General features: G+C 36.5%; 1 protein-coding gene across 3 annotated transcripts in view; it reads right to left on the bottom strand.

Moving 5' to 3' along the window:
- The window catches only part of YAF2 (YY1 associated factor 2), a 114,304-nt gene that overhangs the window by 18,010 nt on the left and 70,607 nt on the right, over positions 1 to 25,687 (bottom strand). The window contains exon 4 of one of the 3 annotated variants that reach the window (XM_037846608.1): positions 19,173 to 19,179. The exons of the other annotated variants lie outside the window; for them this stretch is intronic. Within the exon in view, the coding sequence (XP_037702536.1) occupies positions 19,173 to 19,179 (7 nt within the window). The remainder of the gene's footprint in view (positions 1 to 19,172; positions 19,180 to 25,687) is intronic. 3 annotated transcript variants of the gene reach the window in all.

Genomic DNA, 25,687 nt, shown 5'->3' with positions numbered 1-25,687 from the left:
CATAAGTAGGTTGAAAGTGAAAGGATGGAAAAAAATAAACTATGCAAGGAGTAACCAAAAGAGAGCTGGGTTATATATACTAGTATCAGATAAGTAAGACTTTAAGTCGAAACCAGTTACAAGGGATAATGAAGGTCATTATATACTGATAAAGGGGTCAATTCTACAAGAAGACATAACAATTATAAATGTATATGCACCTAACAGCAGTGCTCCAAAATATATAAAGCAAATATTGAAAGGTGTGAAGGGAAAAACAGACAGTTCTACATTAATAAAAACAAGAGACTTTAATACACTACTTTCCATAGTAGACAGACCATCTAGCCAGAAGATCAATAAATAAATAGAAGACTTGTATAACACTCTAAGCCTACTAGACCTACAGACATATATAGAACACTTCACCCAACTGCAGCAGAATACACTTTCTTCTCTAGTGCACATGGATCATTCTTCAGAACAGATCATATGTTAGGTCACAAAACAAGTTTCAAAAATTCAAAGTTATTGCAATCATACAATGTCTTCTCCAATCACAAAGGGATGAAACTAGAAATCAAAAACCGAGGGAGAAATGGAAAATTCACAAATATGTGGAAATTCAACAATGAACTCAAAAAACCAAAGGGTCAAAGAAGAAATCACAAGGGAAATTAGGAAATATCCTGCGATAAATGAAAATGAAAACACAACAAAACTTACAGATGCAGAGAAGGCAGTGTTAAAAGGCAAGGTCCATTTTAAAAGATCTCAACTCAAAGACCTAACCTCAGAACTGGAGGATCTAGAAAAAGAAAAGAAAACAAGCACAGAAGGAAGGAAACAACAAAGACTGGAGCAGAGATAAATGAAATAGAGAATAAACAACACTAGAGCGAATCACCAAAACTGAAAGTCAATTCCTTATCAGTAAAATTGACAAATGTTTAGCTAGACAAAAAAAGAGAGAGGACACAAATAACTAAAATCAGAAATTAAAAAAGGGGACATTACTACTGTGCCAGTTTGAATGTATTATGTCCCCCAAAACACCATTATCTTTGATGCAATCTTGTGTGAACAGACCTATTAATGTTGATTAGATTGTAATTCTTTGATTGAAGTTTCCATGAAGATGCCACCCACAAAACTGTAGGTGATAACTGATTAGATAATTTCCATGGAGGTGTGGCCCTGCCCATTCAGCATAGGCCTTGATTAGTTTACTAGAGCACTATATAATTTAGCTCAGACAGAAGGAGGGAGTTTGCTACAACCAAGAGGGACAATCTGAAGAATGCACAGGAGCTGAGAGAGGAGCTGCAGCTTAGAGAGCAACATTTTAGAGACAGCCGTTGGAAGCTGATACTGACATTTTGGAGAAAGCCATTTTGAAACCAGAACTCTGGAACGGTCGCCAGCCACGTGCCTTCTCAGCTAACAAGAAGTTTTCCAGATGCCACTGGCCATCCTCCAGTGAAGGTACCCGATTGCTGATGACTCACCTTGGACACTTTATGGCCCTAAGACTGTAACTCTGTAACCAAATAAACCTCCTTTATAAAAGCCAATCCATTTTTGGTGTTTTGCAAAAAGGTGGCATTAGCAAACAGGAACAACTACCAACCCCACAAAAATAAAAAGGACTTACAAGAGGATATTATAAACATCTGTATGCCAACAAATTAGATAACCTAGATGAAATGGACAAATTCCTAAAAACACATCAACTACCTACACTGACTCAAGAAGAAATAAAAGATCTTAACAAACCAACCACTAGAGTAAAGAGACTGAATCATTAATCAGAATCTTCCCAGAAAAGCAAAGCCCAGGACCAAATGGCTTCACAGGGGCAAGTATACTAAACACTCCCAGAAGAATTAACACCAATCCTACTCAAACTCTTACAAAAAATTGAGGAGGAGGGAACATTCCCTAACTCATTCTATGAGGCTAGTATCATGCTCATACCAAAGCCAGATAAAGATACCACAAAAAAAAAAGAGAGAAAATTACAGACCAATATCTCTTGTGAATATAGATACAAAAATCCTCAACAAAATACTAGCAAACAGAATTCAACAGCACATTAAAAGAATTATACACCATGATCATGTGGGATTTTATCCCAGGTATACAAGGGTGGTTCAACATGAGAACATCAATTAATGTAATACACATCATTAAGAGAATGAAAGGGAAACAAACGCATGATCATGTCAACTGATGCAGAAAAGGCATTTGATAAACCAGCACTCCTTCTTGATAAAAACACTTTAAAAATTAGGAATAGAAGGTAATTTCCCCAACATGATAAAGGGCATTTATAAAAAACCTACAGCTAACATTACACTTAATGCTAAAAGACTGAAAGCTTTCACCTTCTAAGATCAGGAACAAGACAAGGATGCTGTGCTGGTTTGGATGTATTATGTCCCTCAAAACACCATGTTCTTTGATGCAATCTTGTGCAGGCAGATGTATTTAGTGATTTGGTGTTGATAAGATTGGAAACCTTTGATTGAGTGTTTCCATGGAGACGTGACTCAATCAACTGTGAGTGAAACATTTGACTGGATAATTTCCATGGAGGTATTACCCCGCCCATTCAGGGTGAGTGTTAATTGAATCATTGTAGTCACATAAAGGAATTCACAGACAGAAGAATCTCAGAGCAACTGAGAGTGACATTTTGGAGGAGCTGCAGCTTACAGAGACATTTTGGAGAACGCAACCCAGGAGCAAGCAGACGCCTAGAGAAGAACGTCATAGGAGAAAGCCATTTTCAAACCAGAACTATGGAGCAGATGCCAGCCACATGCCTTCCCAGCTAACAGAGGTTTTCCGGACACCAATGGCCATCCTCCAGTGAAAGGACCCGATTATTAATGCCTTATCTTGGACACTTTATGGCCTTAAGACTATAACTATGTAACCAAATACACCCCCTTTAAAAAAGCCAATCCATTTCTGGTGTTTTGCAAAAGGGCAGCATTAGCAAACCAGAACAGATGCCCACTGTTGCCACTATTATTTAACACAGTACTGGAAAAGTTCTAGCCAGAGCATTTAGGGCAAGGAAAAGAAATAAAAGGTATCCAAATAGGAAAGGAAAAATTAATACTTACCCTATTTGCAGATGACATGATCTTGTATTCAGAAAATCCTGAAAAATCCACAATAAAACTATGAGAGCTAAATAAATAAATTGAGCAAAGTGGAAGGGTAAGATCAACACCCGAAACTCAGCAAGTAGTGTCTCTATATACTAGTAATGAAAAATCAGAAGAAGAAATCAAGAAAAAAATTCCATTTACAATAGCAACTCAAAAGAATCAAATATCTAGGAGTAAACCTGAGGATGTAAAGAACTTGTACACAGAAAACTACTAAACATTGTCAAAAGAAATCAAAGACCTAAATAAGCAAAAGTATATTCCATGTTCATTGTCTGAAGAGGAAATACCATTAAGACGTCAATTCTGCCCAAAGCAATTTATGGATTCAATGCAATCTTAATCAAAACTCTAACAGCTACAATTGCAGAAACGGAAAAGCCAATCAACAAATTTATATGGAAGGGTAAGGGGCCCAAATAGGCAAAGCCATCTTGAAAGGAAGAGTGAAGTCAAGAAATCATACTTCCTGATCTTAAAACTTATTGCAAAGCCACAGTAACCAAAACAACACATACTGGCACAAATGCACACAAATAGACCAATGGAATGGAACTGAGAGTTCAGAAACCAGCACTCACCTTAATGGCCAACTGATTTTTGACAAGGGTGCCAAGTTCACTCAATTGAGAAAGAACAGTCTGTTCAACAAATGGTACTGGGAAAACTGCATTCCATATGCAAAATAATGAAGCTGGACCTCTACACCTCACACTACGTAAAAATTAAATTCAAAATGGATCAAAGATGATTGTATATGGATCAAAGCCAAATATAACAGCCAGAACTATAAAACTCCTGGAAGAAAACATAGGAAAGCATCTTCAGGACCTTTTGTTATGCAATGATTCCTAGACTTTACATTCAAAGCACAAACAACAAAAGAAAAAACAGATAAATGGAACCTTGGAAAAATTTAAAACTTTTGTGCCTCAAAGGACTTTTTCATCAAAGTAAAATGACAACCTATACAAAGGAAGAAAATATTTGGAAACCACATATCTAATAAGGTTTTAACATCCAGAATACATAAAGAAATCCTAAAACTCAACAACAAAAAGACTGATACAACCCAATTAAAAAATGGACAAAAGACTTAAATACACATCTCTCCAAAGAAGATTTACAAATGGCTACAAAGCACATGAAAAGATGTTCAACTTCACTGGCCATTAGGAAAATGCAAATGAAAACGACAATGAGATGCCATTTCATATTTACTAGAATGGCTACTGTTAAAAAAATGGAAAATTACAAGTGCTGGAGAGGATGTAGAGAACAGGAACACTCATTAACTGTTGCTGGTAATGTAAAATGCTGCAGCCATTGTGAAAGACAGTTTTGCGGTTCATCAGAGTGTTAAATATAGTATTACCATAGGACCTGGCAATCCCATTTGTAGGTATATATCCAAAAGAACTGAAAGCAGGATTCAGACAGATATGTGCACACTGACATTTAAAGCTTGACCAACCTCATCACAAATAAGCTTTATCAATTGGGCAGGTAAAATCAACCAATCAATAAATAAGTAAAAGATATAAAAACAATTATTGATTATTTTCTAAAAAGAAGCAGTATCACTCATGGTTTACAAAGAAGTCATCTGCTCAAAGACACTAAAACATATGGTAAAATGAAGCAAAGCAATAAATCACAATGACTTTTAAAAGGCTTGAATAAAAGCCCAAAGATCTACCAAGGAAAGATTTTATAAGAAGCCAGCCTATTTGACAAATTTATTGAGCACTTATAAGAGTCAATCCTAAGTAAGATGCCAGAAATCAATCATGAAGGAGAGACATAGTCCCTGCCTTCGTGGAGTTCACTTAGAACCTAAGATAGAAACCACACAAAAGTAAACAAACTAAATAAAAGTTACTTATGTGAAAAATGCTAAGAAGAAAAAACTGCTTAATGGGATAGAGAAAACAAAGGGCGTACTTTAACTACAGACACAATGGAAAGAGCTTTAGTTCATGTTCAAACTCTCGGTATACCAGGAAAAAATAGTCATTATCATGGCCCCTTGTAATCTTTTTTTAAAATATTATAAGCAACTTTATGAATATTTTGCAGAAGTAAAAATAAGAGAATAATGAAATAACTTTATTAGAAATTTACAAAGACTTTATATAGCAATCCCAAATTTTTATTCCATAATAACCTGGTCCTGAAATGGACAGTTTTTTTAAATGTAACTTATGCCTCATCATTGTCATGCCTAAACTTACAAATACATCCATCTTGTAAATACTGATTCCTGATCTCAAATACATCTCTTATACATTTTAGTTTATCTTTACTTCTGCTGCTACTTCTTTTACTTGCATCAACAAAACATTATTTTTGAAAACCGTGATGGCTCATAATTTGTTGAAGAGAAGACAACCATTTTCTTTGCTCCAAAATTACCACTTTCATTTTTAGATTAGATATACATACCTACCACCATCAGCATTTGTCCATTTGATATTTACTATATCAAGTAAATTTTGGTGCCAAATATCACAGAAGATGGGAAGATACCATCACATATATAAGAACAAGATGGTCCAGATTTTTGTTGCAAAATACTGTGTACCCCTTTATCTAGTGTATGGATGAGTGGAGGAATGGGGATAAAAACTAAAGGACAAACGGGGTGGGATGGGGAGATGATTTGGGTGTTCTTTTTTCACTTTTATTTTTTATTCTTGTTCTGGTTCTTTCTGATGTAAGGAAAATGTTCAGAGATAGATTGTGGTGATGAACACATAACTATGTTATCATACTGTGGACAGTGGATTGTATATCATGGATGATTGTATGGTGTGTGAATGTATTTCAATAAAACTGAATTTAATTAAAAAAAAATACTGTGTAATGAAATCTTACCTGTTGAATGACTACTTATGTAAAAAGCCCTATTACTCTCTGCCTTTCACCCATTCTTGAGTTTAAGAAAATTCATCTAAGGTATCTTCATCTGAAGACTTATAGTCAGAGATTTCCTTTGCACAATTTCAACATTATTATTAGAATCTCGAGTGTTACTATTGATCTCTTGGCATTCATCCTCTGATTTATCTGGTAACTGTGAAACATCTCTCTGCCAATTTTCCTCTCTTTGACATTGTCAATGGAAAATGAAAATTTCTGAATTCTCACCTATGTTCAATGAAACCTTTTTTTTTAAAAAAAGGACAAGACTACAAAGATGGTGTCTCTTTTTACTTGCTTGAAAGATGACACATACCATAGCAATAATTTATTTCACAAGTGTATCATCCTTCTAGATGACTCCATTATTTTTGTTTTCTTATTATTTGGGAATCATAACAACATAATAAGGAGTAACTGATTAGTAAAGATGAAATAAGTCTAGGATGATAAAAGGAAAAACTACTTCAAGATATAGGGAAAATAAAATCACTAGAATCCCATTACACATGTTAGATTTCTGTAAGGGTCTTTGCCGGTTTGTATATATTATGTCCCCAAGAAAAAGCCATATTCTTTAATGTAATCTTGTGTGGGCAGATTGATTAATCTTTTTGATCAGGTTGTGACCTCTTGATTGTATGTTTCCATGAATATGTGACTCAATCAATGGTGGGCAAGACTTTGATTAGATTCTCTCCATGGAGACATGACCCTGCCCATTCAGCATGGGTCTTAATTAAATCACTGGAGTCCTATAAGAGCTCACAGACAGAAGGAACTTCGAGCAACTCACAGATACTTCTGGAAAGAAGCTTACTGACACCAACATTTAGAGATATCTGGAAATGCAGACAGAGAGGAAAGTTTAGCTACAAGATGAAGCCCAGAGTTTGCCCCAGGATATGCTAAGACAGGACCCACAGGCACTTAGAGAGAAACATCCTGGGAGAAAGAACCGAGAACACACAGGAGCTGAGGGAGGAGCTAGAATACAACCTGGGATAAACAGATGCCAATTACATGCCTTCCCAGCTAACAGGTTTACCAGACCCACTGGCCATCCTGCAGTGAAGGCATCATTTGTTGATGCCTTAGGACTGTAAATTTGTAACTTAATAAATCCCCTTTATAAAAGCCAATCCAGTTCTGGTATTTTGCATAACAGCAGCATTAGCAAACCAGAACAGGGCCCAGAAGACTCATGTAATTATTGCAAAACATAAGTGAATTTTTTCTTTGTTCTTTGGAAGAGCGCAAAGAAAGAATAAAAGTCCTTATAAATAGTTATAACTACTCAAAAAAGAAACTCAAAAATTAAAATTAGGTCCACTATGAGAAAAAAAATTATCTGTGTATCTGTATACAAGAATAATACACATATTTTGTAACTCTTTTAGGTGCTGTCATATCAAAATAACCATTTTCGTTCTTAGCACAATGTTGAACAACAATTATAAGAGCACAAAGCAGAAGTTGAATAAATACTTATTGAAAATTCCTAATTTCCCTTCCTTTTTTAATCTGATTATCTGATAATTTGAATTTTCCTCCAACATCAGAAAATTGCTCAGTAAGAAAGAGAGGTTTCCAAGACTACCAAGGAAAAAAATCTGTGTTAAGTCATTCCCTTTTTCTCAACCTCCCCCCATATATTCTAAGTTTTTGTAACTATAACGCAGACTCTCCTTCACTGTAACTTTCAATTTCAATTTTTAATGGCTTCTTCATTCCTTTGTTGTGGTTTAAAAAAAAAAAATTCTTTTGCCTCTTGAATTTCCTCCCAGTATGAATTTTCAGGAGATAACACAACCAAGTCATCTCCTGGTTTGTCTCCACCTTCCTCCAGTGGTTATTGGAAGGAACAAATAAAATAATAAATGTTAAAAAATACAATGTAAACTTTAAAATACTGTAAAACACTATAACAGAATTATGAATAATCTCTAAGTATATCTTGATAGCATAACATTTTTAAATCTGAGACTCTTTTACAGTTCTGTCTCACATAAATCTCACCACATTCCTGACAAACTTTCCTATGGCTTCTGTCTCAGAAGCAGAAAGATATAAATTGTATGTCATGTAAATTAGTAGGGTGATTCAGTTTGAAGGGGCTTGGTTTCTTCCTCATATTCTTTTTGAAAAGTGATTATTCTTATATTGCAAAAGATAAAGAATCTAACCTGGGACTCAGCTATCTTCCCAGAAAACAAAACAAAATAAAACAAAAAAAAAATCCCTTTAAACAATCTCCTATACAATCTCTAGACCTAAAGATATACTTGTAAATTTACACATCATTTGGTTGAGATCATCTGCCCAAGTACAAAAAACTTAAGATTTTAATTAAATTTTTAATTAGCATTTTAATTCAATAAGTTTTAATACTCACAATTACCTTTTCAAATTTTGTAAATAATGTGCTGGGTTTTTTTCCATTATGAAAGCATTCCATTCCCAAGGCACAGGAATATACTTAAATCATTTCAGAAAAAAAAACAAAAAACCCTCCCTTAATCTCTTTTAGCTACTTGTCCCACCTTTCTCTTCTCTTCCAGCATGTTGAAAATATCAGTTACTCTAGGTTATCTCCATGTCTTCACTTCCACTTTCTTGTCTTTCTTGTCTACCAATGTAATCATCTAGGGTCACCAATGATACCAAAATCAAAGGACACCTTTCAGTTCTCATCTTATAAGACCTCCATACATTACACAATTTAATATTCTCTTGTACCTTAACTACAGTGGCCCAATTCTCTTACTCCTCCTCCTCCTCCCTAATCCAGTAAATAGTTCCCCCACCCCGCTCCAAGTTGGAACGTAACCTCCACACTACCAGCAGGGTGATCTTTCTTTAAAAAACAACAAAAAAGTCTGATTATGCAATTCTCTTTCTCAAAATTCTTCAATACCTGGAATAGCTAGAAGTAAATACCTGAAGCTACCAAACTCCAACCCAGCAGTCTGGACTCCTGAAGACAATTATATAATAATGTAGATTACAAGGGGTGACAGTGTGATTGTGAAGACCTTGTGGATCACACCCCCTTTATCTAGTGTATGGATGAGTGGAGGAATGGGGATAAAAACTAAAGGACAAATGGGGTGGGATGGGTGTTCTTTTTTCACTTTTATTTTTTATTCTTGTTCTGGTTCTTTCTGATGTAAGGAAAATGTTCAGAGATAGATTGTGGTGATGAACGCATAACTATGTTATCATATTGTGGACAGTGGATTGTATATCATGGATGATTGTATGGTGTGTGAATGTATTTCAATAAAACTGAATTTAATAAAAAAAAAAATTCTTCAATACCATCCTCATTCACTATCTGCTAAATTACTTGGCATGACATACACCCCCTCAAAAAATTCCTCTCAAGCCATTCCCAAGCACAATATGCTTTCTCTTAGCCACCTGCTTTTTATACTTACTGTTCTGTTATTAAAAAAAATATATTTTATAATATATTTTTATACTATAATTGTATGCATGCCTGTAAACTCCTGGAGGATTGTGTCTTTTCATCTTTGTAACAATTGTTGCAAGCTCAGAACCTAATGGTAGGCTTCAGTAAATGTCTGCTGAATGAAATAACTCTTCTCTTGTGAATCTTCAATCTCTCCTTTTTAAAACAAAAAAGTAATTCCTTGCCCTCTGTCAAAACACCCTGGCTTATCTCTCATGCCATGATGATAACGATAACAATGAAGAAAACTTGACATTTTTGTTGGTTTCTGGTCAATGCTCTGCTTCAGAGAAGAAATCTATTCTAACAGTTTCATCTGTCTTCCCTACATAGGAAACTTCTACTACATATTTCTAATAATGCCTCTTTGCTAAAATTTAGTCCTGTAACTCCAGCTGTAGTATCATTTTTACCCATATTCAACAAGGATAAAATTATATTCCTTGATTTCCTCCATTATCAGCTCTAAATGGTGAGGGGGTGGGAGAGAGGACTAAAGGCAATGTAAGTGGTCAGGGGTTTAGTTTTCACGATAATATTCTAATATTTTCACAGAATAGATAAATTCTATTATTTGCACAATTAATTTTTAAAGGATCAATTCACAGTCCACACAGAAGTATAAATGTTCAATAAGCTCATTCTCAGGCCTCATTCCAGTCAGAAGGAATCCAAATCTCTGGGAGTGGGATCTAAGAATGTGTATTTATTGGCAAGTTCCCTAATAGTGACTCTGAAAAATAAATACAAAAGGAGAGAGACTGTATGTTACCACTACTATGAACTTCATGAACAATGTAAAATCAGTGTCTTATAATTTAGAATATTGGGGACCTAGAGATAGACAGAAGCTAGTGAAGGGGGAATGATAACATAATATGTTCAGATATGTTAATGAGGGTGAATTTAAAGGTACGGGAATGGATACAGGTGATGACTGTTTGTTAATGGGATTATTAAGTATCAGAGCTGCATTGAAGGTGAACAGGATTGAAAAGGGCTGTTTAAAGAGCTGTCCTGGAGGTTAAGCCTACACAAGCTTCAGCTAGATATCCCAAATGGCCACAGTAAGATAAGCCCAAGTCAACAGTAGTCCCGAAAACCATAAAGAATACCCTGGCCCCTAAGACTCTATAAAAGTTTCACTCACTAAGTTTATTCTTCAGAAACTTAAATCCTCCAGAGCGCTCTTACGCCAGCTAAGTCCTAAAACCCAGAGGCAATAGCCTCTTCAAGAACATCAACTAGTTGCATCCTCTTTTCCCATAATGTCGACACCCCTTTTCAACATGAACGAGTTAGGGTGGTCACTGCCTAGACATCCCTGAGGATTTAGAAAGTGATTAAACTAGAGGAAGAGGTAGCAACATGCAAGACAATTTAACAAATGACTATGAATACTGAATCTCTATATAATTTTCCTTTTCTTAGTTGCTAGGGTATTAGAATAGCTAGAAGGAAAGAACTGAAGTGGTGGAATTGTAACCCACAACATTCTTTGAAATTTGCTATACAGCTATGTGTTAAATTCTAATCTGAAAGTTTTCACTTTTGGTACATTATTTCACAATAAGGAAATAACGGAAACTATGGTACGTAACCCATAACATTCTTGGAAATTTCCTATATAACTACTTGTTACATCATACTTTGAAAGTTATCACCTTTTTGAATATATGTTATATTTCAAAATAAGGAAATAACTGAAACTGTGGAACTGTAACCCATAACATTCTTTGAAATCTGCTCTCTACTTGTTGAATTGAACTTGGAAAGTTATCACTTGTATGTAAATATTTATATTCCACAATAAAAAATAAAAAAAAAATTTAAAATAAATAAATTAAATTAAAAAAAAAAAGAGAGAGGTCTTTAGGCTCCTCAACTAACTGGCCTCTAACTGCATTTCCAATATTAATGCTTTCCCTTCTATCCTATCTTTCTGCTATAGCAAAGCTAACTGTTGCTTTGGTCTTCCAATGAACGATGCTCCTTCTGCACGGTTTAGTTGTACACTTCTGAGAAAATCTGCATGGTTTAGTTGTACACTTCTGAGAAAATCTGAATTCACACAGGTATGTAGTTACAAATGACAAGCTCTTCAATTAAAGTAATTTAGAAGCTTAAGAGGAAAAAGGGCAATTTTGATTTGAGATTAAACCATTAGCAATAGTTAATAATCATTCATATTCCTTATAAAAAAGATGAGGCATAAAAAATTACAATATTTTATCACGATTTGAAATACTTTATACTATCCATTATAGTCCAACAGGCTATTAGACCATGATGACAGCAGCATCTACAGCCTGTCAGATGTGCTTTGACAGAGGCAATGTGTACTGTATAGTGATGAATTAATTTGGATGTCAGACAATTTTATGTGAGTTAATATGAGCAGATTTTAAAAGACTACCACAGAGCTATAGCATTTCTAATTGATTACATATCTAAAAGAGGCCAAAAGACATAAAAGTCCAAAGAAAGCAGAAGTATTATTGTGAGGACTGTTCAAGAGTGAATTATTTAGGTATATACCATAATGAAATGAAAACATGTTCCAAAAACTTGTACACAAATATTCATAACAGCATTATTCACAAAGCTAAAAAAGTGGGAAACAATCCAAATGTCCATCAACTGACAAATGGATAAAGTGTTATATCCATAAAATGGAATATTATTCAGCAATAAAATGAATGAACCTTGAAAAAACACACTAAATGAAAGAAGTCAGTCACAAAGGACCAGAGATTGTGTCCATTTATGTGAACTGTCCAAACAGGCAAATCCATAGACACCAAAAGTAGATCTGTGGCTGTCTACAGCTGGAAGTTGCAAGGGGAATGGGGAGTGACTGCTTATGGGTATTGGGTTTCTACTGGGGCTAGGAGCAAATGTTCTAAAATTAGATTGCAGTGATGTTTGCACAACCCTCTGAATGATTAAAAACTATTGGAGTGTACACTTTAACTGGGTAAATTGTACAGGATGTGAATTATATCTCAATAAATCTCAAAAAAAAAAAAAAAAAGAGAGAACTAATATATTTGGAGCCCTCAAGCCAAAGAGAGCTTCAGCACTAAGCAGCCTACACCGGATTAACAAGCATGAAGGGATGCAAATTTATTTGGTGTAAATTTCCTGGATTTCTCCAACCCATCCTCTCTGAACAACATTCTTGACTGGCCTGCTCAATCTCTCCCTTCCCTGGTGGGTCTTGTTTGACAAATCAGTTTGTGATAGAAAATCAGGAGCAAAGGTCAAGTTAGAGAAAGTGCTAAAAAAAAAAAAAAAAAAAAAAAGGCTCACACTCCCTTTATCCATAATATGGACAGATAAGTAGAAAAATGGGGACAAAAATTAAATGAAAAATAGGGTCCATTTGGTTTTTATTGTAGGAATGAGAAGGAGTTTGATGAGTATAGCTTGGGAGCAAAACTGTTACATGAGGGCAGATGTGCAAGAGGGAAAATGGTGATTTTAAAATGTTGCTAGGAAGGACAGGCTAAATTAAATTTGGCTAAATTTGATAAACACAATAAGATTTTTTTAAATGAACAAATATTTAAGAAAAAAACAAATTTTAAGACTGAAACTAAAACATTTAATATTCATTTTAATGAGAGTAGTCCCTGAATAAATCTTTTCTGTGCACAAAAGCCTTTCTGAAGGACACACATAAACACACACACAAACAAAACCCCAATGCTGAAACATATGGAAAAAATATGATCCATATGACCCAGTCATTCCACCCTAGGGTTATGTACACAGAGAGAAGGAAATACATGTCCCCACGAAGACTTGTACATGAATGCCATAGCAGCTTTATTTTTCACAGCCAAAAACCAAAAACAACCCAAATTTCCATAAGAGGTGAAAGGAAAGAGAAACTGGGGTACATGCATACAATGGAATACTAGTTAGCAATAAAAAGGAATAAACCTATTGATATATGCAACAACACAAAAGAATACCAAAACAATTATGATGAGTTTTAAAGGCCATGCAAAAGAGTAGATACTGTATGATTCATCTGTAAAACTCTAAAAAATGCAAACTAATCTATACAAAAAAACAGATCACTAGATGCCTAGCAACCAGGGGTGGAGGTGGGGAACATGGAAGGAAGAATAGGAAAGAGGCCCAAAAGAAAATTCTGGAGATGATGGGATTTGTTCACTATCCTGATTTGTGGTGATTTTACAGATAGACTCATAAATAAAAATAAATTATATACTTTAATTATGTGCAGTTTATTGTATGTCAATTATACCTCAATAAAACTATATTAACAATGTTTAAATTATCACCTATCCACTAATAAAATTAAAACAGGTATGCCTGAGCCCCACTCCCAAGTTAAATGAGAATCTGTAGGGGTGGAGCCCAGGCTCAGAAATTTTTTGAAAGTTCCCAAACTGATTCTATTGTGCACCAAGGTTGAGAACAACTGATCTATACACGGATACACCCAAATTTTTATCACCAGACCTAACATCTCCCCTAAACTCCAGACTTATATAACCAATTGCCAACTTAGCACTTCCACTTGAGTGTCTATTAGCACCTCAAGCTAAGTTAATTTGCTCAACAATACATCTCGAGTCCTCCATTCTCCCAATATTCCATTCTTCGACAGCGTTCCCTTCTAAGTAATAGCATCCCATTCTTCCACCTACTTAGATCCAGCACTTAGAAACAGTATTCATTCCCTCTTTCTCTCACACCCACATCTAACAGAAGCTCAGGGCTGGACATCTAATTCACAAGCAAATCCTTTCCACTCTACCTTCAAAATCTATCTGGAATTGATTTCTCATCTGCTCCACTGATGCCACTCTTGTAATAACCTCATAACTAGTATCCCTGATTCCTCATATTCTCTGCTAGGTACTATTCTCCCACAAAGCAGCCAGTGTGATTCTTCCAAACATAAATCAAATTACATCATTTCTCTACTTGAAATCATCCAATGGGTTCCTCTTCTGCACTCGAACTCCTTCTCCACACATTCTGGCAACCAAAGTTACATGGCACTCAAGAATAAAATCCAGGTGGACCGACTTCCAGTGGCGGCACTCTGCTCCCTAGACGCAAGCATCCCTGGGCACCCTGAAACTGAAAATCTTCCTGTTGAAAATGCATTATCTCCAAAGCCAGAAATTACAGAGAAATGGGAAAAGTACTGGAATGAATATGGAGGGGACTATTATCGCAAATCTGGCAAGAAAAACATTCAGGTTAAACACTCTCTTCTGAACTTCGGAACAGTCCTGATACAAAGGAAGAATGGGAGCAACATTATAATCAACTTTATTGGTATTATTTGGAACAATTTCAGTATTGGGAAGCTCAGTGGTGGACAACTGGTGCTTTAGAAAGCTGTGATATGGATACTCATGAGTCTGAAACAGAAGTTGACAAGAAAGATGAAACTTGCATGAAAGTGGACTTAATTCCTTTTCCATCTTCAACTGTTACACTTGGTAATGAAAGCTCAGTTCAAGTGATAAAGATCATAATGAACTACTTGATGGAATTAATAATATGACTCTGAATTCAGAGGAAGTAAAACAGAGCCAATTAGATCCCTCTCTAAATTGTGATAGTCATTAGTGGCTGAGTAAAGTTAGCAACAGAAGAGAATGCCCTGCTTCTGGCCAGAGTGAACAATGTGATGGAGGAACCAAGAAAAGGAAATTGTCTGGGAACGGAAGCACAAACCAACCAGCTCAGAGCTTTCCTGGCATATCTTTTTTTCTTAAACACATCTTTTATTATGAAATTTAACATATATTCAGAAGAATGATAACTTTCAAAGTACAATTTAACAAGTAGTTAGAAAGCAAATTTCAAAGGATGTTAAGGATTTGTTCCATCATTTCAGTTATTTCCTTCTAGCTATTCTAATATCCTAACATCTAAAATATATATATATTTGTATTTCCTTTGTAAAATCCTATCTGATCTGTTGCTACCACTTCCCCTCATTTAATCACTTTCTCGTCTTCAGGGATGTCTAGGCAGTGACCACCCTAACTTGTTCGTATTTAAAAAGGGGTGTGTCGACTTTACAGGGAAGGGGGTGGGTGTTGCATCTAGTTGATGTTCTTAAAGAGGCTATTGCCTCTGGGTTTTAGGACCCAATATTCTTACTCTAGTCCACTAATCCCTACATGATTTAGCCTCTCCCCCCCATATCACCTATTATACTCCCCACTCTGGAACCCAATGTTCTAACCTCACCAGCCCCTTTTACACCTGCCTAGCAGTTTCCACTGCTGTCCCTGAGCCTATTCACCTCCTCACTTTTAGGTCTCAGGGAAGGCTTTTCTGACCTCTTTGATTTTACTCCCCATACTACCCATTACTCTGTCCCCCTTACTACATTTACTCTAAAGTACTTATCTCTACCTACTACATTATATATTATTAGTTTATTATCTGTTTTCCCCCCATCATAATTGAATTTAAGCTCCCTACACACCCTATTCCCACAAAGTTTTAGCAGGGACTTTTTGCTGTTGTTTTTGTTGTTGTTGTTAACTCCTATTTGCCCAGTGCATATACTAGGGATATTTTTTTAAAAAATACTTAATAAATGTTTTTTTAATGGATTAGTGAATGTTAAACTCTCTTACTCAAAATTTCCCATATATTTTAAGTGATTCTATAGCGGCTGGCTGCACATTAACATCACTGGGAACCTTCTAAAACTTACAATACTTGGGCCCCACCCAGACAAACTAAAGAAAAATCTCCAAGAGTGAAGCCTGGTGTAATTTTTCAAAAGCTCCTCAGTTGCACCTATGGTGCAGCCCCTGGCCTATAGAATCAAGATGAAAGTGCTCACTGAACTGTCAAAACTCTCTAAATCAGACTATAAGATCAGAATCTGATCAAGATTTGTCAGGTGATGCAAATGATTGCTTTCACCTTGCGCTTTTCTAACGCCCCTCAGAACCCATCTTCTCCTAATAGCCTTCCTTATGTACTATAGTCTATATTTATTTCTCCCCTCTAAAACCATATGCATATGTGAAGTGTGACAGATAATCATAGTAATACACAACTATATCATGAAGTATACAGCTTACTCCCATATTTAAAGCACTTACACTTATTTTTTATCCCCCACAAAAATGAAGCAAAGTGCTCTGCACATAGCAGACACTAAACAGACACATGCTGAATAAAAAACATTTGCTCGTGTAATTATTGACAGTAATACTGCTCTCTTCATTTTACCTCTCCTTTCCCTTTTGCCAGCCAGACCTGTTAGATTTTGTGTAATAATGAGATTTTTGGCTCTTTTAATAACTGCTCCCAGAACAACTTAATTCGATATTCTCAAAACATGGTCTATGGACTACTAGTGGATCCTCCTGTCAATGTGTCAAGTGGTTCACATTTATTAGTTAAATATTTATAATTTAAAATGCAACATTTATGATTTTTCACAGAAATATCAATTTTAGAACAGTTTCATCATCCCCAAAAGAAACCCGATACCATTAGCAATCACTCCTCATTTCCTCCCAAACTGTTCAGCCCTAGGCAATCAATAATTTTACCCTGTGTCTCAACAGATTTGCCTACTAGGGATATTTCATATAAATAAAATCACACAATATGGCTGGTTTCTTTTACTTAGCATAATGTTTTCAAGGTTTCATCCATGTTTTAGCATGCATTAGTATATGTACCACATTTTATCCATTCAACAGTTGATAGATATTTAGGTTGTTTCCACATTTTCACTATTATGCATAAGGGTGCAATGACCATTCGTGTACAAGTTTTGTGGGACATATGTTCTCATTTTTCTTGGGTGTATACGTGAGAGTAGAATTGCTGAGTCATACGGTAACAGTATTTACCTTCTGAGAAACTACCAAACTGTTTATCAAAATGGCTATACCATTTGACATTCCCACAAATAATGAACAAGGGATCCAATTTTTCCAATGCTTGCCAACATTTATTACGAGTCTTTTTATATATCCATTTTAGTGGGTATAAAGTGGTATCTGGTGTTTTTTTTGTTTTTTATTAAAGAAGTTGCAGTTTTACAGAAAAAATCACGCATAAAATACAGAGTTCCCATATACCACCCTATTAACACCTTGCACTCATTTGGTATATTTGTTGAAAATAGATGAAATAATATTTTAATAATTGTACTGTTAAATATACTGCATGGTTTATGTTAAGGGTCACTCACTGTGTTGTACAGTCCTATGTATTTTTTTAAAAATTTTTATTCTAGTAACATATACACAACCAAAACTTCCCATAAGACCACATTCAAATATATATTTCAGTGCTGTTAATTACATTCACAATGTTGTGCTACCATCACCATGATCTATTACCAAAACTGTTCCATTATCCCAAACAGAAACCCTACAATTTAAGCATTAACTCCCATTCCCTACTCCTACCCTAGTCCCTGGACCCTATATTCCAGCTTTTTGACTCTATGAATTTGCTGAATGTAATTAATTCACATCAGTGAGATCAAACAATATTTGTCCTTTTGTCTCTGGCTCATTTTACTCACGGTGATGTCTTCAACATTCATCCATGCTGTCACATGAATCAGGACTTTGTTCCTTATTAAGGCTGAATTATTATTCCACTGGGTGTATAACACATTTTGTTTATCCATTCATCGGTTGATGAACACTTGGGTTGCTTCCATCTTTTGGCAATCATGAATAATGCCACTATGAACATCAATATGCAAATATCTGTTTGGGTCCCTGCTTTTAATTCTTTTGAGTATATATCTACAAGAGGGATTGCCAAGTCACACAGAAATTCTATATTTAACACTCTGAGGAACCACCACACTGTCTTCCACAACAGCTGCATTTTACATTCCCACCAATGACTGTTCCTGTTTTTCTACATCCTCTCCAACACCTGTAATTTTCCATTTTTTTTTAACAGTAGCCACTCCAGTGGGTATGAAATGTTATCCCATTGTGGTTTTGATTTTCATTTCCTTAATGACCAATGATGTTGAGCATCTTTTCATGTGCTTTGTGGCCATTTGTGTATCTTCGTTGGAGAGATGTCTATTCAAGTCTTTTGCCCATTTTTGATTGAGTTGTCTGCCTATTTGTGGTTGAAGGATTTCTTTTTATATCTTGGATATTAAACACTTACCAGATATGCGTTTTCCAAATATTTTCTCCATTGTGTAGGTTGTCGTTTTACTTGCATGATAGTCTTTGATACACAAAAGTTTTTTTTAATTTTGATGAGCTCACATTTATCTATTTTTAATTTTGTTCTTTGTGCTATAAGTGTAAAGTTTAAGAAACCACTGTCTAACACAAGGTCCTAAAGATGCTTCCCTATGTTCTGTTCTACGAGTCTTCTAGTTCCAGTTCTTATATTTAGGTCTTTGATAAATTTTGAGTTGATTTTTCACATGGCACGAGATAGGGGCCTACCTTATTATTTTGCATATGGACATCCAGTTTTCCCAATACCATTTGTCGAAGAGGCTGTTCTTTCCCAAATGCGTAGATATGGCACTGTTGTAAAAATCAGTTGGTCATAAATTTGAGGGTTGATCTGCAAATAAATTCATTAACCTTCCCCCTATGTGGGACATGACTCCCGGGCAATGTGGGACACGACTCCCAGGGATGAGCCTGGTCCTGGCTTCAAGGGATTGAAAATGCCTACTTGTCCAAAAGCGGGAAAAGAAAGATAACAAAATAAGGTTACAGTAACTTCAAGATTTCAAAGAGTCAAGAGGTTATCCTGGAGGTTACTCTTTATGCAAGCTCCCAGTTGATATTCCAAATGGCCACAGTATGCCAAGCCCTAATCAACAGTATTCCCCCAAATCCTAAAGAATATCTAGGTCCCTATCTGAAACTCTATAAAAGTTTCACTCACTAAGTTTATTTTTCAGAAACTTAAATTCCTCAGAGTGCTCAAATGCCAAATAAGTCCCAAAACCCAGAGGCAACAATCTCTTCAAGAACATCAACCAGATGTAGCCCCCTTCCCCATAATGTCGATACCTCTTTTCAATATGAACAAGTTAAGGTGGTCACTGCCTAGACATTGCTGAAGACTGAGAAAGGGATTCAATGTGAGGAAGGGGTAGTAAGATAGGATTTAACAAGGATTATGAATATTGAATCTTTATATAAATATATATATATTTTCAGATACTAGGGTATTAAAAAAGAAGGAAATAATTTAAAAGGTGGATGGAACCCATAACATTCTTCAAAATTTGCTCTATAGCTACTTGTTAAATCATACTTTGAAAGCTATCACCTTTCTGTATATATCTTATATTTTACAACAAAGAAATAACTGAAACTGTGGAACTGTAATCCGTAATATTCTTTGAAATTTGCTATATAACTACTTGGTAAATCACACTTGGAAAGTTATCACCTCTCTGCATATATATTTCACAATAAGGAAATAACTGAAATTGTGAAACTGTAACCCACAACATTCTTTGAAATTTGCTAACTACTTGTTGAATTGTACTTTGAACATTATTACTTTTCTGCATATATGTTATATTTTACAATAAAAATGTAAAAAATAATTTAAGGGGTGATTTCTGAACTCTCAATTCAATTCCACTGGTGTATATGTCTGTTCTCATGCCAGTACCACAGATCAAGAAGTGTGAGTCCTCCAACCTAGTTTTTCCTTTCAAGATGGCTTTGGCTATTAGGGCCCCTTACCCTTCCATATAAATTTTTTTTTCTTTTTTTTTTTTTATCTTCATTTTATTGAGATACATTCACATACCACGCAGTCATACAAAACAAATCATACATTCAATTGTTCACAGTACCATTACATAGTTGTACATTCATCACCTAAATCAATCCCTGACACCTTCATTAGCACACACACAAAAATAACAATAATAATAATTAAAGTGAAAAAGAGCAATTGAAGTAAAAAAGAACACTGGGTACCTTTGTCTGTTTGTTTGTTTCCTTCCCCTATTTTTCTACTCATCCATCCATAAACTAGACAAAGTGGAGTGTGGTCCTTATGGCTTACCCAATCCCATTGTCACCCCTCATAAGCTACATTTTTATACAATTGTCTTCGAGACTCATGGGTTCTGGGTTGCAGTTTGATAGTTTCAGGTATCCACCACCAGCTACCCCAATTCTTTAGAACCTAAAAAGGGTTGTCTAAATTGTGCGTAAGAGTGCCCACTAGAGTGACCTCTCGGCTCCTTTTGGAATCTCTCTGCCACTGAAGCTTATTTCATTTCCTTTCACATCCCCCTTTTGGTCAAGATGTTCTCCGTCCCACAATGCCAGGTCTACATTCCTCCCCGGGAGTCATATTCCACGTTGCCATGGAGATTCACTCCCCTGGGTGTCTGATCCCACGTAGGGAGGAGGGCAGTGATTTCACCTGCCAACTTGGCTTAGCTAGAGAGAGAGGGCCACATCTGAGCAACAAAGAGGCATTCCGGAGGGGGCTCTTAGGCACAATTATAGGGAGACCTAGCCTCTCCTTTGCAACAACCATCTTCCCAAGGGCAAAACCTATTGTAGAGGGCTCAACCCATCAAACCACCAGTCCCCTATGTCTGTGGTCATGTTAGCAACCATCGAGGTGGGGTAGGCCAATACCCCTGCATTCTCTACAGGCTCCTCAAGGGGGCACTACATATTTTTTTCCTAGTTTTTCTTTTTTCTTTTTTTTTTAACTTTCCTTTCTTTTTTAAATCCACTGTATGAAAAAAAAAATAAAATAAATAAAAAAAACATACAATAAAAGAACATTTCAAAGAGACCATAAAAAGGGAGTAAGAAAACGACAACTTATCTCTGATTTATCAGATCTACAGCTTCGTGGAGTACACTTTCTCTAACTAACCAGCAGGTGGCGTCCACGAGCCACCTGTTCTCCACAAGCCAGTTCTCCCCTGCTTAGCCTTTGTGGTGAGTGGGGGAGTGAGTCTTGTGGGGTCCAATTGGTGTACCAAGCTTGCATGTGTAGTTGGTATTGCCCACCCTGTATATGGGGCGTGTTTCTGGGCAGTTAGGGAGGAGGGGTGGCTCTAACAATCAAATCTCCCTGGTGATCCTAGAGTTTTAAAGATGCTGCAATAGTCTAATCCTTCAGTTCAGTCCTGCCACAGTTTGTCTCTGCTACTGACCCACAAGTCCTTGGTATTGGCGTATGGCTCCTGAGACTTGCAAGTGGGCCCCTCTTCCAGGCTGTGCACCCCCTGGTCCTCTGTTGAGGGATGACTGTGCTATGTCACAGGTGAGTCCCATCCCCCCCAGGGCAGTTCTGGGCTGCTGGGCTGTGTAGGGAGGCTCCCAGTCTGCTGCAATGATGGCTGAATGGGGCTTTGTTAATTCACACTGCTTCACCTTCCCAACTCTGGGACAATCAGCTGAGGTTGCAGGGAAGGGTAATGTCCACGCCCAGTTTTGTGGTGTGTGCCTGTTATTTGAAGCACTTCCGTCACACTGGGGTGTCTGGGGCAGCTCTGGGCTATAGGGCTGGCGATGGGCAGGAGTGTTTCCTGTCCACCAGGATGATGGCTGTGAGCGGACACCCCCCTTTTCTTGGGAAGTTGTGGTGTTTAGTGAATTTTCTCAGCCACTGGATTATTGCCTTTTGTCTCAGAGCTCTCTTAGTTCTGCTCTTGTCTTGACCTGCCCAAATTGCAAGTCTTTGAAGCTTTCTGTATTGGCCTTCTTAGAGTAATTGTTTTAGAAAAACAAAAAAGGATTAAAAAAAAAAGGGAGGGGGCCCTCCTCAGAGATTGAATGGGTTATTGAAATGCTAAGAGACAAAGCAATTAGGGCCATTAAGGAAAGGTCCACAGGGCAGAGAGATCAGCTTTTCTTTGGGATTTGCATATGAGCCTCAGGGCCTGAGCTCTGTCCTTCCCCTTTCTATGTTCAACAGAACTCCAAAAATCCTCCACTTTTATTTTGGAGTTTTTCGTGTTGTTTTTTTCTATGCCTGTCTCCTCTCTGCTGGGCTGGCTGCTCTCAGATTCTCTGGTGTCTGGTCTCAGTCTATCAGTGGTTGGAGTTTGGATCAGTAGAATGAGTTTCCGATAAGGGCTGCCACTGCAGTTCTCCCTTCTCCTTCCCGGAACTGACAGCCCCTCCTCCCACGGGACTGAGCCTGGCAGGGAGGGGTGCGGGTTCCCTGGCCACAAAAACTTACAGATTTCGCTGATCTCAGCAGTTCCACATTTTCATGAGTGTTGTATGAAGTATGCCCGAAGTCAGAGTGCTCTGTGGTGTCCAGTCCACGCAGTTCCTGGCTTTCTACCTACTTTCCTGGAGGAGTAACTAAAACATACAGCTCACTAGTCCGCCATCTTGCCCCGCCTCCATATAAATTTAATGACCGGCTTCTCCATTTCTGCAAAGAACGGTGTTTAGAATTTTGATTGGGATTACATTGAATCCATAAACTGCTTAGGGGAGAATTGACATCATAGCAATATTTAGTCTTCTCGTGCATGAACATGGAAGGTCCTACCATTTATTTAGGTCTTCACTGATTTCTTGTAGCAATGTCTTCTAGTTTTTTGTGTACAAGTCCTTTACATCCTTGGTTCCTAGATATTTGATTCTTTTAGTTGCTATTGTAAATGGAATTTTTTTCTTGATTTCTGCTTCTGATTGTTCATTACTAATGTATAGAAACACTACTTATTTGGGAGTGATGATCTTATACCCTGCAACTTCGCTCAATTCGTTTACTAGCTCTCATAAGTTTTTTTGTGGATTTTTCAGGATCTTCTAAATATAGGATCATGTCATCTGCAAACAGGGTCAGTTTTAATTTTTCCTTTCCAGTTTGGAAGCCTTTTATTTCTTTTTCTTGTTCTAATTGCTCTGGCTAGAATTCCCAGTACAATGTTGAGTAGCAGTGCTGGCAACAGGCATCCTTATTTTGTTCCTGATTTTAAGAGGGAAAGTATTCAGTCTTTCACCACTGAGTATGATGTTAGCTATAGGCTTTTCATATATACCCATTATGATGTTGAGGAAATTAGCCTCTATTCCTAGTTTTCTAAGTGTTTCTATCAAGAAGGGGTGCTGGATTTTGTCAAATGCCTTTTCTGCATCAATTTAGATGTTCAGTTATTTAACCCCCTTCCCTTAATGTTGTGTATTACTTTAATAGATATTCTTATGTTGAACTAGCCTTGTATAACCTGGGATAAATCGCACTTGATCATGGTGTATAATTCTTTTAGTGTGCTGTTGCATTAGATTGCTAATATTTTGTTGAAGATTTCTGCATCTACAGATAATGGTCTGTAACTTTCTTTTCTTGTGGTATCTTTAGCTGGCTTTCATATGAGGGTGATGTTGGTCTCATGGAATAAGTTAAGAAGTGTTCTCTGCTCTTCAATTTTTTGTAAGAGTTTGAGCAGGATTGGTGTTAACTCTTATTGGAATGTTTGGTAAAAGTCCCCCTGTGAAGCCATCTGGTCCTGGCCTTTTCTTTGTTTGGAGGTTTTTTATTACTGATGCAATCTCTTTACTAGTGATTGGTTTGTTGAGATCTTCTATTTTGTCTTGATTCAGTGAAGGTAGTTGACATATTTCTAGGAATTTGTCCATTTCATCCAGGTTGTTATCTCATTTGTTAATGTACAGTTGTTCTTATGCTTTGAGAGTCCTTTTTATTTCTGTGGGGTCAGGAGTAGTAATGTCCGTTTTGAGTTCACTGCTTCTTTCTTCTGCCAGCTTTAATCTGAGGTTGAAACTCTCCTGGGAATTTTTCGTTTCAGTTATTGTGGTTTTAAACTCCAGTACTTCTGTTTCGTTCCTTTCTAAAATTTCTATCTCTTTATTGAGACTCTCATATTGTTCATTCATTGTTTTCCTGATACTCGAGTTCCTTCTCTTTATTTTCCTTCATCTCCTTGAACATAATGAAGATCATTTTTTTTAATTTTTATTTTGAAATAAATTCAAACTTACAGTAAGTTGCAAAAATAATACAAACCCCATACACAGAACTCCATATCCAACCCCCCTCCACCGATACCCCAATCTACCAACTTTAATATTTTGTCACTTCACCGTTTCTTTCTCTCCCTCCCTCCCTATCATCCATCACCTATTGCTCTGTCTTCTGAACATATGAGAGCAAGTTGCACATATCCTTGAACAAATACTATAATTCACATATACATTTCCTATGGACAAGAATATTCATCTATATAATCACATTAAGTGTAGTTAAGAAGTTCAAGAAATTTAACATTGATATAAAGCTTACATTCTGTATTTCATTTTTTTCTTATGTCCCAATTGTGTCCTTTTGAGCCTTTTCTCCTCTATTCTTAGATCTCATTCAGGATCATCTATGGCATTTAATTGTCTTACCTATTTAGACTGTCTTTTTTTTCAACTGTGGAAACATATACAGCATAAATCTTCCCATTCCAACCCCTCCCAAGCATTCCATTTAGTGGGATTAATCACATTCACAGTGTTGCAATGCCATCACCTTCCCACCATCCATTACTAGAAATTTCCCTTCACCCCAAATAGAAACCCTACATTCATTTCTTATTAACTCCCCATTGCCCCTTCCCCCACTTCTCATAACCCATACTCTGCTTTTCATCTCTATGATCATGTTCTCTGATACTTTCTTTGTGTTTACCATGGGGCTTAAATTTAACATCTTAAGTCTACCACAATCTTGTTTTCTTTGATACCAACTTAATTTCAATAGGACATATAAACTGTGTTCCTATACTCCTCCATTCCCCCACCTTTATGTAGTTCTTATCACAAATCACATATTTTACATTGAGTCCAAAACCACTGATTTATCATTACACTTTACATATTTTAGATCCTTTAGGAAGTCAATAGTGGAGTGTGGTTTTCTGTCCAGCAGTAACCACGGTGACGCAATGAATTACTCGAGACAAAAGTCAAGGGAGGTGAGAGTGAGAACAACTCAAAGGAGAGTGTCCTCACAAGCAGTTCTCATTTCAGTTTTTATTGAGATTTTTGGGGTAGGGAGACATGCTGGCACTCGAGGCTATCTAGGGAGGCAGGAGAGGAGGCATGACGTTTTGACCTTTATGACACAAAGATCA

The sequence above is a fragment of the Choloepus didactylus genome, chromosome 8 (genome assembly GCF_015220235.1).
Source record: "Choloepus didactylus isolate mChoDid1 chromosome 8, mChoDid1.pri, whole genome shotgun sequence".
Classification (NCBI taxonomy): domain Eukaryota; kingdom Metazoa; phylum Chordata; class Mammalia; order Pilosa; family Megalonychidae; genus Choloepus; species Choloepus didactylus.
This window is presented reverse-complemented; position numbering and strand designations above follow the sequence as displayed.